This window comes from Pempheris klunzingeri, chromosome 17 (assembly GCF_042242105.1).
Source record: "Pempheris klunzingeri isolate RE-2024b chromosome 17, fPemKlu1.hap1, whole genome shotgun sequence".
NCBI classification, from domain to species: domain Eukaryota; kingdom Metazoa; phylum Chordata; class Actinopteri; order Acropomatiformes; family Pempheridae; genus Pempheris; species Pempheris klunzingeri.
In genome coordinates this window covers 19959839-19973860 of record NC_092028.1, presented here as the reverse complement: position 1 = coordinate 19973860, position 14022 = coordinate 19959839, and the positions used below count along the sequence as shown (strand labels likewise).

Genomic DNA, 14022 nt, shown 5'->3' with positions numbered 1-14022 from the left:
GCCACATACATTTACATCTACAACAGAGAGAGGAGACAGGATCTGGATCATAAACACACATCACAGTAAACAAGGAGATTGTATCATTTGCAGCTGCTGGCATCCACAAACAGAACTACTCTTTCATTCACTGCAACCACAGTGGCTCCCATTGAGTGCCTCCATTCAAAAGTGCAGATACAAAAACCTGGAAATGTAGATATTGATTGCTAATATTGCTTATTGGTAAACAACAGTTTGCTTCCGCTTGGTCAGATGTCTACAACATCTGGCGAACAGCGCGGGGAGGTCGAGTGAGCTCTTCGTGTCAGACAAATTATCAATTTAAATAAAGATAACCATACAACTATCATACGTGTGTTTTATAAACCGTATTTTAAGCGGAAATGTGGTTTCTCGTTCAAACAACGCATTCAGTAGTGCTATAACACATCCCACATTTTGAGTGTTTCCCCCGTGGATCACCGCAGTGGTACAGTCCACAACACCCGGGTTTCCGCGCGAAAAGACGGCCCGCGCGCCCGAATCGCTTATAGCATCCATTGCAAGAAACAGCACGCGAGGGGCAGTCGCTGTGGTAACCACCGGCGGGTTTAAACACGGTTTTAACGGGATTTTAAGGCGGTTTTATCTCTTTTCTCTTTTACGTTTAGCTAGCTGCTAGTCTGCCATGCCATCCAGGACTTCCCTGTGTCTGCCAGAGGATGTCAGGAAAAGGTAACGTTAGTAACGTGAATGCTAATAAACGTCCCTGAAGATGTTAGCCTGCTCGGCTCAGTCCCATGACAGCGACACCCGGGTTTAACTAGCTGCTCCAGGCGCGTCCTGGTGGTCGTGAGCTGGGCCGCTCACTTTACCTTTTACCTGTACTAGCAGCTGCAGCTAGCGTTAGCTTGTTGTCACTTGACAGTCGGGGCTGACGCCGCATACAGAGTTAACGCTAGCCCCCCTCCCTCCCTGTTAGCATCTTAGCCTGTCAATGGATGGAGCAGCGTGTGAGATTTGGCGCCACTCAGGAAGTTTTGCTGCCTCCTCCGCTGCTATCTCTCTGACACACTGCTTTAATTGCCACTGCCTCGGTGGGATAATGTGCTCGCTGATTGTTTGCTGTCATTGGTTCACTTAACGGTACCGCTGATTTGACATGTTCGCTGTTTGCAGGCTGCAGGTGCTGGATGAGGATGGATTTTCAGACGAGGTGGGTGCTGCTGGATCAACTCACTGCACTTCACAGCCTGCAAGTGATCCCCATAACGAGATGTGCCCCCTCCAGCTGCTTACTAATTACTGAGGCTCTTGGCTGTCCAGGCTGGGGGCCCCAAACACCAAAGAACATGCATCCATAAGCATGAGAGTAACGTTAGATTGTCAATATACTTTTTTAAAACTCCATTATCAATTGAATTTCACTTATCTAAAATCTATGATATTGTCTAGTTCAGTTATAATGACTAAGTGTCACAGCATGCATTAAAGAGTGCTGCTCTCTGAATGCCCCACAAGATATAAAATTAATTCAGCTTTAATGTCTGTTTAATTAAACAGTTAATCCCCAAAGTGCCATGATATTGTCAGTTTAAGTCTTGCTGCTGTCATCTTTTATGTAGTGCATGTAACTTCAGACACGTAATGTAAATTATTGTCAAGGATTTATTGGCTGGAGTAGCAAGTGTCCTTAAATGCAACACTCAAAAATCAAACATCATCATCATGATTTTACTGTAGCCTTTTTCTCTGTTTGACTTTCAAAATTCTCCCAAAATTGTGCCCAAGTTTCTTTTCTAGCTGGATCATCTTTTCTTAAAATGTGATTCCAGGATCATGTGAAGGAGAAGCTCAAGTTGGTGCAGGACTTCCTGCATGTCGACGCTCAGGACCAGCTGACCAGCCTGGAGGAAAAGATGAAGAGCTCAGAGATCTCAATGGTAGGTGCCCGTGCCACTATTAATCCTGGATTTTTATCGCTCATTATTTCTCCCGTCACGTGTGTGTGATGTGCGCTGTGTGCTTCCCTCAGGAGGTCTACATCTCTAAAGTAAAGGCCCTGCTGGGAAAAGAGCTTCATCTTGAAAACGGTTCACATGTTGATGGCGTGGAGCAGAATGGAAAGACAAACGGCTTCACGAACGGTTCCCACAAAGACGAGGACGGTGAAGACGTGACCATGGACGTACAGGAGGAAGAGGAGGCTGTCAAGTCACCAACTGCCCCCAAAGGGAAGGGTGGACGCAGGAGCAAGGCAAATCCTGACCCCAAAAGTAAGTTTTAGACGATTTCTCACTGTTTATCATGTAAAGGCTGCATTTCAAGATGATCCACAAGTGAAATGTTTTAAAGCAACAGTGTCTGTTCTCTCTGTAGAGTCTCCAGCCAGTACCAGGGTCACAAGAAACAGTGGAAAACAGCCAACCATCATGTCAATGTTCTCTAAAGTGTGCGTATGACCTTTTGTCAAGTTTTACATGTACACGCGTCTGTATCCTGTGTTTTTTTTTTCTTAAAGTAAATTTGTCTTGCAGTCAAAAGCGCAAGTCTGAAGACTTGAATGAAGAAGCTGCAAATGGACAAACTGAAGTGAAGAAGGAGGAAGACCAGGCCGAGGAGGTGAGGCATTTTCATGTGCCAGCGATGTTAGAACATCAAGAGTTGGTGCGATTTTTCAATGTCTGGTGTGTAACATCGGTCATACTTTGAAATCTGTTGTAGTCTCGGGAGGAGAAGCGTCTCAAAGTGGACTCCGATGAAAAGTAAGTCTCTTGCGGTCTAAACATTAATGATGGCGATGGAGCTCACAAGTGAACAAACTAATCCTTCTCTTTATGCAGTGCTGCGCCAGAAGAATCGAAAAGTGAGATTATTAAGCCGGTTTCTGCTGCAAAGGTAAAATATCTGGTGGTTCGGCTCAGTGTTGTAGCTTTATAATGTTTTGTCAGCATCAGTGCTTCGTACTAACAAACCTGGATAATCTTTCTTCTTCTTCAGACTCCTCCCCCCAAATGTCCAGACTGCAGACAATACCTGGATGACTCTGACCTCAAGTTCTTCCAAGGGGATCCTGATAATGCGGTAAGAACCTGTCAAGTTTGTCATTAAAAAGGTGTATTTATTGTGTATGATTGTTCTCAGTATTGTTTTACAGGATAACTCCAGTTTTAAACACTGGGCCCTATTTTTCCATGTTGGTTCCAAACTTTTGGAATTAGTTCAGTAGATTATGACTGATGGGCTTAGATTGTTATTTGAAGAGTTGGACAACATCACAGAAAGGACCTGTAAGATCCATTTTGATTAACTAAGAATAACCATTATATATCGCTCTGAAAGCCACCAGACTCCTCAGACAAGAGTGGCAATTTTAATCTGGACTTGCTGGCATACCGCTGTCTCAATCAGTTACTTTTATTTTTTTTATAGTCTTATTGCGTTAATGGTTCCTTCGGTTGCAACACTCTGTAACACAACACAAGCAGCCGCAGGAGACCAGCTACACTCGTGCTCTGCAGGGTAAAATTACTGTTTTTGTCAATGGAGTCAAGTGGATTTAAAAAGCACGCTACAGTGGCCGTTTCTTGTAAAACAAAACAGACCTTACAGATCTATATCTGTAGGGATCCTTTCTGGAGCCTAGGTTTAAATATAGCAGAGTTATTCTTGTATATTGCAGTGTTTTGTTTAGTGTCATGATGTCTGACTCTGCTCTTCGTCAGCTGGATGAACCAGAGATGTTAACAGATGAGCGCCTCTCGCTGTTTGACTCGAATGAAGATGGATTTGAGAGCTATGAGGATCTGCCACAGCACAAGATTACAAACTTCAGGTGTGCGACTCTCCATCAGTCCTCATTGTTTTCTGTGACTCCTGCCTTTTTATGGGCTTTAGTTACAGATGTAGTTCTGATGTCTTGCAGTGTTTATGACAAGCGTGGCCACCTTTGTCCCTTTGACTCGGGCCTGATTGAGAAGAACGTGGAGCTCTACTTCAGCTGTGTTGTCAAACCCATCTATGATGACAACCCTTGCTTGGATGGTATGGTGCACACATTTGAAAAACATTGCTTGTACATGTGTTTTTGTTTTTGTCTCGCTATCTGAAAATCTTATGATTACTGTGTGGGTTATTTTTCTTCAGGTGGCGTTCCTGCCAAGAAGCTTGGACCCATCAACGCCTGGTGGATCACCGGTTTTGATGGTGGCGAAAAGGCTTTAATTGGCTTCACTACAGGTAGCAACATTAAGACTTCTGCCCCATGTCTTACTTTATTTTACCACCTTTTATGCAGCATGATGTACTAATCCTTTTTTTTTTTTTTTTATCGTTATCCAGCTTTTGCTGATTACATCCTGATGCAGTCCAGTGAGGAGTACGCAGCCATCTTTGCACTGATGCAGGAGAAGATCTACATGAGCAAGATTGTGGTGGAATTTCTCCAGAAGAATCGAGACGCTACTTATGAGGACCTTCTCAACAAGATCGAGGTAAAGATTTGTATGAATGGAAAAAGCTTGTAAAGTAAACGTGTAACCTTTTGCTGGTTGGAGCCTCTGGCATGAAGAGAGGACACGTTAGTTTGCATATTTGAGGCTCTGCTGCCTTTTGATGGACGCCTTTCATTGTCTTTGACACTTTACCGATTAATGAATAGTCTTTACAATACTTGGAAAGTGTTGAGCCTTATGTGCAGGTCTTTAGCACGGCACACATTACCAGGAACTTCTGTTTCCCCTACCTGCAGACAACTGTGCCTCCTGCCGGGCTGAACTTCAACTGCTTCACCGAGGACACGCTGCTGCGCCACGCCCAGTTTGTGGTGGAGCAGGTGGAGAGCTATGACGAGGCCGGCGACTCGGACGAGCAGCCCATCATTGTCACGCCCTGCATGAGAGACCTGATCAAGCTTGCAGGAGTCACTCTGGGGAAGAGGTACAGCTGAAATTATGATGACTTGGATCCTTCTTACTGCGAAACTATGCCAAAGATCTCCAGAGCGCTGGCTTTCATTACGCAGCCTTTAAGGGAACAGTATGCAGGATTAGACTCCATATAAAAGTCAACTCCTCACTAACAATTAACATTGGGAAGAATGGTGTCTTTTAAATATAAACCTGCACATTCTTGGCCCTCCAGGGCAGTTAATCTGCTCTAATGTTGTCAATTTATTGTACCACACATGTAAATTTTCCATATCTACTGTCAAAAACAAACATGAGCAGCACACATGCTTCATGTTTACCTTAAATGAAACCTCCACATCCACCCACTTTTCTAGCTGCAGCTCCTTCCCAACACAAATGCCTCAGGATTTTGAAGTTATCCATTTTTCTTTTCATTTTTTTTGCTTATATTCCTGTATTTCTGCTCCTCGCTCCTTGTTCTCCCTAATGTCTAACGTTCCTTTGACATTTCCTAACGCAGCATGCTGCTGTACTGGTAGGTAGGCCTTGTTGTGAATGCATCCTGAGCTTTGTGGTGTGTTGGTGTGAAGCATTTACAAGCGCTATGGACCAAAAGAGCATTACACCAGAGTTCACGCTGGAAATTTTTATATTTTGGCTTTACAATGTGGTTTAATTTAGTTTGCCTGGCATTTTTATAATAATTCTGGCCTCATAACACAGTAACCAGTAGAGATTAAATGTAAAAACAAAGTTAAGGATTATCGTGTTTCACTTCATTCAATAGTAATGAAATTCTGTTCTTGTTCAAACATACAAAATTGCTTTTTTTTATGCTGCAGTTTTCATTACTTGAGATATTTTTAAAAAAGGTGCAATATAAAGTCCAGTTGGCTGGAGTGACTTTAGAGGCTAACTAGTAGATGAGGGAAGTCGTTTTCCAGTTCAAACTTGATCTTCATGCAGATTTTTTTATTTATTTATTTATTTTCCTCCAAGAAAAATCAGTTGAAGTGTTGAACTTCAGTGTCTTCTCAGGGGTTTTCTCACTGAGCTTAATGCATGCTACAATAAGACCTGGGCTGAACGGTCCTTTCACACCAACAAGTTTGAACGTGGGACATCCAAACTGCTACAATCACTGATGACACAAATATGCATTATGTAGATAAACTGCCCTGTTTGATGCTGATTTTATGACTCTTAAACTTGAGCTTAATGTATTATTCCCTGCATTAATTACATTAATACAAAAAGTTACACCCCGGCTTTCTGTAGGAGAGGGTTCTCTTTGTAACATTATTTTTAATGAGGCAAACGGCACGTCACAGACCAGTTCATCCTGTCTGAATCATTAGAGCAGCCCTAATTATGATTTACAGGACAGGGGAAAGAAACACATTTGTTGCCAGATGAGACCAAAGCGTTAAGAGACTAAACCTGTAATTGTAACTCTGCGCAGGCTGTTACGTTTGGCAAGAACTTAATTGGCCAGTTGTGTCTAACGGGAACTCTGCATCGTACATCTTTACTGTGTCTGTTTGGTTTTGTTTGCTTGTTTCTTATGTTGCATGGCCTGATGCTGTGGTGTGTTGACGGCCAGGGGCTTCATAGTGCCATCGCTCCACATATCATCAGGTGTTTTCGCCAAGCCAAAAGGGAACGCCCCCCCTCTGAACACAAACTTTACTCTATTGACAGGAGAGCCGCCAGAAGACAGGCCATCCGCCACCCGACAAAGATCGAGAAGGACAGCAAGGGGCCGACTAAAGCGACCACCACCAAGCTGGTGCACCAGATCTTTGACGCCTTCTTTGCTGATCAGATAGAGCAGAATGACAAAGAGAGTGGTGGAATCAAAAGACAGCGCTGTGGTGTCTGTGAGGTGAGCGGCCGTGAAAACAAAGCTCCGCTGTCAAAATACTAATTCAACAGGGTCTGGTGTGCGTCTGATTTGCCTCCTTTTGTTACTGTTAACAGTCGACGTCTGTTTTCTTTGTCTGTCTGCAGGTTTGCCAATCTCCTGACTGTGGCAAGTGTGTAGCTTGCAAGGACATGATAAAATTTGGAGGCAGTGGTAAAAGCAAGCAGGCTTGTAAGCAGAGGAGGTGAGTGTGTGCAGAGTAACGACCTCTGTACAGGGAGGACAGTCCTCTGGATGTATGTTAGCAATGGTTTTGCGCTTGGTGTCAGTTTAGTTGCTTGCTGTGTATTGAACACCTGCAAATGGAGCGTAACTGATACTGATGTATCGGTACCTTTTATTAGTGCTGGATTGTCAATCCAGATCAATGGATGAGGAAAAATGTTTGTTTCAGAAACTTTCAAGAATTATTCTTTTATGTAGTGTTACACTTGTCTGGTCCTTTAATTCCTCTTCTGTGAACACACAACTCTGTTTAGATGCCCAAACCTTGCTGTTAAGGAGGCTGAAGATGATGAGAACATCGAAGAGGAAGATGTTCCAGTGGAGAAGGCCAAAAAGGTTTCTCATGCTAAGAGGAAGAAGCAGTCCCAGTGCAAACTGACGTGGATCGGAGAGTCTGTTCAGGTACTTGTTTTTCCTCGTCCGTGGTTGTTACAAACATGAGTCATGCATGAGTTTGTTAGTTATTTTTTCCCTCCAACTCTGCTCAGACTGAGGGGAAGAAGCAGTACTACAGGAAGGTCTGTGTGAACGATGAGGTGCTGGAGGTGGGCGACTACGTCTCGGTTTCATCAGAGGATCCGAGCATTCCCCTCGATCTGGCAAGGTGTGACGTTTTTAGACTCTTAGACTCTTTTAGACTCTGTCGCTGTGGCTCGTATAAATCTAACAATGTGTTTCCTGCTCAGGATCACATCGCTGTGGGAGGACAACAATGGAAAGATGTTCCACGCTCACTGGTTCCGGCGTGGGATTCACACGGTGCTGGGAGAGTCCTCTGATCCGCTGGAGCTCGTCATCGTGGATGAGTGTGAAGACATGCACCTCAACTACGTGCAAGGCAAAGTTAACGTCACGTATAAGGCTCCATCTAACAACTGGTTTATGGAGGTGAGTTAAGTGGCATCCTGTTAACCTATACATACTTGTAGGGTTTATATGAAGTCTTGAAGGTCGGGAAATGCTTTAATTTTTTGTTGTCAAGGTTTGAGTATATGCAGATTCAAGCACTTTACATGTATTTCATTTACTCACATTTAAAACTTGGTAACCATTAAATAATCCTATACAGGTATCTTATGTTTCAGTTGTGACAATCAAGATGTGGAGATAAATTTCCAAACTCTTTGAGCCTTTTATTGCTTTAGTTACTTAAATGCTTGAATTTTACTCTTAAAGCCTTGTGAACCATGACTTCTTGTATTTCAGGGTGGCATGGATGTTGACCTGAAGGTGATCGAGGATGATGGGAAGAGTTTCTTCTATCAGTTCTGGTACGACACAGAGTTTGCTCGCTTTGAGACGCCTCCCAAGACCACTCAGTCAGAGGACAACAAGTTCAGGTACACACCGTCCCCACATTTATACTGCACACATGATCGTTCTTCTTTTTTTAACCATGTGGAAATGTTCCTTTTGTTTTGCTTCCAGGTTCTGTGGCAGCTGTGTTAGGACCACAGGGAGAGAGGAACAGGAAATTCCCTGTGTGTTGGAACCCCTGGTGGACAAAGACCACGACTCCAAGGCTCTGTATGCTGTGGCCTGCTATAAGCGGGGGCAGTTCAAGGTGGGAGACAGTGTCTACCTGCCCCCTGAGGCTTTTAATTTCAGGTGAGTGAAGAGATTCAAAATTTTTAATGTACTCAAACTTTTACAATAAAGAAAACTGTGCATGAGACTCGGTGCTTCTGTTTCTGGGTCTCAGCGTGAAGCCAGCCAGTCCAGTGAAACGCTCCCACAGGAAAGAGGATGTGGACGAGGAGCTGTATCCAGAATATTACAGGAAGTCCTCCGACTACATCAAAGGGTCAAACCTGGACGCTCCAGAGCCCTTCCGCATCGGACGCATCAAGGAGATCTTCTGTCTCAGGCGCAGCAACGGAAAACCTGACCTGTCAGAGGTCAAACTGCGACTCTACAAGTTCTACAGGTAAAGAAAACATCACAAATGAAACCAGTTGTCACTCAGAATGTAAAAATCTTGTTCAGAAATAACTTTTGTCTCGCTTTCATTCCCAGACCTGAGAATACTCACAAAGGTGTCAAAGCCAGTTACCACACAGACATCAATCAGCTGTACTGGAGTGATGAAGAAGTGACCGTCAGCATGACCGAGGTGCTCGGCCGCTGTCAAGTAGAATACGGAGAAGACCTGAACGAGTCGGTCCAGGACTATTCCAGCGGTGGACCTGACCGCTTCTATTTCCTGGAGGTACAGTAGTTAATGCTTTGGCATCTGCAGTAACTTCAGAGACTGTGGCTCTGTTTTCCTCCATATACAATCAAATGTACATGAATTCACAAAATATGTTAGACAAACATCTCTGCAGCTTGCACAAGCAAGTCCCATGTTCCCGTTTTATTCTGGTTATTTCCCTTTAAATTCTCATAAATACCAATGAAAGAATATTCCTGGAATTTTGCAACCCTAGTAGTAATGTACATCAAGCGTATGAAAAATCTACAATCTTTACAATTCAATAATATCTTAATAAGCAAAATGCCCACACTTGAACAAATCAGCATGTTTATTCTTACACATTCTTCCCCTCACAGGCCTATAATGCAAAATCAAAGGGCTTTGAAGACCCTCCAAATCACGCTCGCTCTGCTGTTCATAAAGGCAAAGGAAAGGGCAAAGGAAAAGGTGAAAATACAGACATACAATAACAACACTACTTTTATATAAAATCAGTTTTAAGCTCTCCAAAATGCTAATGCAATGATCCCATTATTCTTCTAAGGTAAAGGCAAAGGAAAGGCGTCTGCTGCACAGGAAGCACAGGACTCTCAGAACGAACCACAGAGTGTTAAAGTGCCCAAATATCGCACACTGGATGTGTTCTCCGGGTGCGGCGGACTTTCTGAAGGCTTCCACCAGGCTGGTAAGGCTTCGCTCTGCTTGGGAAATACATTTTAAATCCACAATAGATTTTATAGTACGAGCAGCTGCAGCTTTATCTTTGGGTGCAGTGCTGTAATCGTGACTGACCGCCGGGTTGCCTTCAGGTATCTCTGAGACTCTGTGGGCCATCGAGATGTGGGAGCCTGCAGCACAGGCCTTCAGGCTCAACAACCCCGGCACCACAGTGTTCACCGAGGACTGCAACGTCCTGCTGAAGCTGGTCATGTCTGGAGAGAAGACCAATTCCCTCGGCCAGAAGCTGCCTCAGAAGGGCGACGTGGAGATGCTGTGTGGAGGGCCTCCGTGCCAAGGGTTCAGTGGGATGAACCGCTTCAACTCTCGCACTTACTCTGCCTTCAAGAACTCACTGGTGGTCTCTTATCTCAGGTCGGTGTCTGAGAGCACGCTCTCATCTCGACACATGGGTTCACTTTAAACATGTTTCAAGTTCCCTGCAGCACGTTTTTTAAAACGTTTTTCTCTTCTTTTGCAGTTACTGTGATTACTACAGACCCAAGTTCTTCCTGCTGGAGAATGTGAGGAACTTTGTGTCGTTCAAAAACTCCATGGTGCTGAAGCTGACTCTACGCTGTCTGGTGCGCATGGGCTACCAGTGCACTTTTGGTGTCCTTCAGGTGGGTCTGATGCTGATGTCTGGGTGATATTTATTCCAAAGTGTGGTTTTTAAGCTTGGGATCAGGGTTACTGGCATTTTACCTCTGCACGTGTGAAGTTCAAGCCTCATCAGCAAGTAAAAATGCCCGGCAAAACATTTAAAGCCATGCGCTTCCTCCTGTAAAGTGTTTATATTCTCCCATTGTGAGCTTTTAGCAGCAGACTGGATAAAAGAAGTGGACGTAGCTTTTGTGTCTGAGAGGAGCCATAAACCTGCTTTCTTTCTAATGTCCAGCAGGGGGCGACACCACTGCCTCCAAACAGAAGTCTGATTCTATGAAAATGAGTTGACTTCTCACTCAATGTATTTCCTCCATACTCATTTTCCTAATGAGTTTATGGTCTTACTTGAGTCTTCCTCAATACAGAATGATGTTAATTTGGTAAACTGTGTAGAGTAAAATAGACAATAAAGCAGGGTGTGCTTTAGGGCGGGACTCCCTTGTACTTTCAGAGGCTCATTTTGCAAAGGCCCCCTCATCTGGTTAGTTACAAAGTGGCAACAGCTATAATGACAGACTCAAGGCTTTAAAGCAGCAGTCCTCAGACCAGCTGATGTCTCTGTGGCCATGTGCAGTCAAATTTGGAGAAAACATGGGGAGGGGGAAATGCAAATTATTTCAAAATCTGACCTTTACAAGTTCTTTAGGTTATAATTCCTACCTCCCATGTGATGTACATGCCTGTTCATTTATATTTAGAGCACGTTTCCTCCTGCAGCCCCGTGTCGGAGGTTGTATTTCCTTATGAGCTGTTTAACCACACCCCCTCAGATTGTTTAGTAAGAAATAGTCACGTGCTGGTGTTTTTATGTTGTCTGAAGTCGGCTTTACTAGACCACTAACATGCTCACCGCTGCCCCACTCATCAGGCTGGTCAGTACGGTGTTGCCCAGACCCGCCGCAGGGCAATCATCCTGGCTGCTGCTCCTGGGGAGGAGCTGCCTCGTTATCCTGAGCCTCTGCATGTGTTTGCTCCCAGAGCTTGCTCTCTGAGTGTGGCGGTGGACGACAAGAAATACGTCAGTAACGTCACACGGTAATGAAAACGTCCTCTGCTGTACTTTTTTTATCGGTCTGTAACTCTCAAACCTGCACAGCTCAACTAGAAAATGTAGTGAAATTACACTGAGGCATCGTTCTGATCTGTTCAACAGAGGAAATGGAGGAATCTACAGAACCATCACTGTCAGAGACACCATGTCTGACCTGCCAGAGATTCGCAACGGTGCAGCCGCGTTGGAGATTTCCTACAACGGGGAGCCTCAGTCCTGGTTCCAGAGGCAGATCAGAGGCACGCAGTATCAGCCAATCCTCAGAGATCATATCTGCAAGGTGAGCTGGATCACACCTGCTTTCTGTTGTCAATAGCACAGTATTGCAACATTACATCAGCCCGACAAGTCGACCACGGAGTCTATAACAAAAGGTCTCTGCGCCCTCAGGACATGAGCGCCCTGGTTGAGGGTCGGATGCGCCACATCCCGTTGGCTCCAGGCTCCGACTGGAGGGACCTGCCCAACATCGAGGTCCGGCTGAGAGACGGCACCATGACCAAGAAACTGCGTTACACCCACCCTGACAAAAAGAACGGCCGCAGCAGCACTGGTGCACTCAGGGGTGTTTGCACTTGTGCAGGAGGTGTGTAGCTCGAGTTTTCTACTCGAATGAAGTGACAGAGCTCACATGTCTAATGTGGAGACATCTGAGGTTGTGTGTGTGTGTGTGTGTTTCAGGGAAGCCATGCGACCCTGCGGACAGGCAGTTTAACACCCTGATCCCGTGGTGTCTGCCCCACACTGGAAACCGCCACAATCACTGGGCCGGACTCTACGGCAGGCTGGAGTGGGACGGCTTCTTCAGCACCACCGTCACCAACCCTGAGCCCATGGGCAAGCAGGTACATCAACATGGACAAAACCACTAACGGTCAAAATGTTTCTAGGGCCCATCTTTGCTACCATACTGTGAAACTGCCCTTCTGTTAAAACTCCGATGGGATTGGATTTTAATCGGAGTGTTTTTACTTGCAGGGCCGCGTGCTGCATCCTGAGCAGCACCGAGTGGTCAGCGTGAGGGAGTGTGCGCGCTCTCAGGGATTCCCCGACACCTACCGCTTCTTTGGAAACATCCTGGACAAACACAGACAGGTAACATCCCAGGTGTTTGGGGGGGGGGTGTTAGTGCTGTTTCACTACCTGCACTCACAGCAGTCAGATGTCAGATTCTCCACTATGTTCACTGTCTTTAAATGTTTCTGACGGTGATTATATTCTCCAAAGAAATTAGTTGAGACTAAAAATAGACTTTACTGTACTTGGCTTCATCAAGTGTCTTTTTTTTTTTTTTTTTTTAAATCTTTTGAATTTTATAGGTATCAAAGTATATCCACTAAAATAGAACAATCTGAGTCTGTCAGTGGCAAAAAGAATGATATACTAAGTGTAACAACTCCATTGACAAAATCGGCAGGTCTCCCACTGCACTGACCAGTTAGTGTGATTGTTGTGGTTTTGAGTTGTTTGTTCAGATCCAACAGTGTTTTTGTCAGTTTGGTGACTTTTAACCGAGCAATGTAATGGCTGGTTTTGGTTAAACAAAAGATCTTCCAGGCCAAACTATGAAGGAATCTTTTCCATAATGTTGTCAGAAACATGACAAGCATTTGTAGCTCATCAGCTGTCCAGATGACACTTATTGTTAAACTGTCAGCTTTTTGCCATCACAGACCATCATGTAATTTCTTCCTGATTTTCAGGTTGGAAACGCTGTGCCCCCCCCACTCTCCAGGGCCATCGGCCTGGAGATAAAGAAGTGCGTCATGGAGAGAATGAAGGAAGAACAGGCATCAGGTGACTCACAGCTCTAATTACACTTTTCCTGACACTCAACACTTGATCAGATTCTCACACAGATGTATTTTTTCCTCCCACAGAGATCAAACAGGAGAAGATGGAGGTCTCTGACTAGTCCCTGGTTCCTTTCCCAGCAAGAATCGGTTCCACAAATCCTGACGCCGACGCGCCAGGCAATCATTTCTTTTAAATAAGCTGGCTTTCAACTGTGTCACGTGGCCACGGACATTCTGTGCAGTGCCATTCCATGTTTGAGTTTTAAATGTGCTTTTAATCATGTTGTTGGTGGGAATTGTTAACCCCATGTGGGAAAATTGTATGTAGTTTTTATATGTGTAATGTTTCAAATAAAGCTCTTATGAAATTATTTGACACGATGTGCTGAAATTGGCTCTGAGGTGGTAGTTTAGTATTTAAGGGCTGCCATTTCTATTTCACCTGGTCACACAGCTGGATTTAAACAAAGCAAAGACTTAAACTGCTGTTCAAATTGGAGATATGAGCTATTTCTTCAGTATCTTAATGCTGTTGGGCAGAACTGCTTCCAAAG

General features: G+C 44.5%; 1 protein-coding gene across 1 annotated transcript; it reads left to right on the top strand.

Annotated features, from left to right (window-relative positions):
• Positions 1-531: 531 nt before the first annotated feature.
• dnmt1 (DNA (cytosine-5-)-methyltransferase 1) lies at positions 532-13839 on the top strand. Its single transcript, XM_070847513.1, has 34 exons — positions 532-717; positions 1162-1198; positions 1818-1925; positions 2018-2258; positions 2362-2434; positions 2520-2604; positions 2707-2747; positions 2826-2880; positions 2983-3066; positions 3708-3817; positions 3908-4026; positions 4129-4221; positions 4324-4475; positions 4733-4920; positions 6594-6777; positions 6903-7000; positions 7296-7443; positions 7530-7645; positions 7728-7929; positions 8248-8381; positions 8470-8649; positions 8744-8968; positions 9058-9250; positions 9595-9685; positions 9783-9923; positions 10048-10330; positions 10437-10578; positions 11490-11656; positions 11775-11952; positions 12063-12258; positions 12354-12517; positions 12651-12767; positions 13376-13469; positions 13553-13839. The coding sequence occupies exons 1-34, from the start codon at positions 671-673 to the stop codon at positions 13585-13587; spliced, it is 4521 nt and encodes a 1506-aa protein (XP_070703614.1). The 5' UTR covers positions 532-670; the 3' UTR covers positions 13588-13839.
• Positions 13840-14022: the final 183 nt, after the last annotated feature.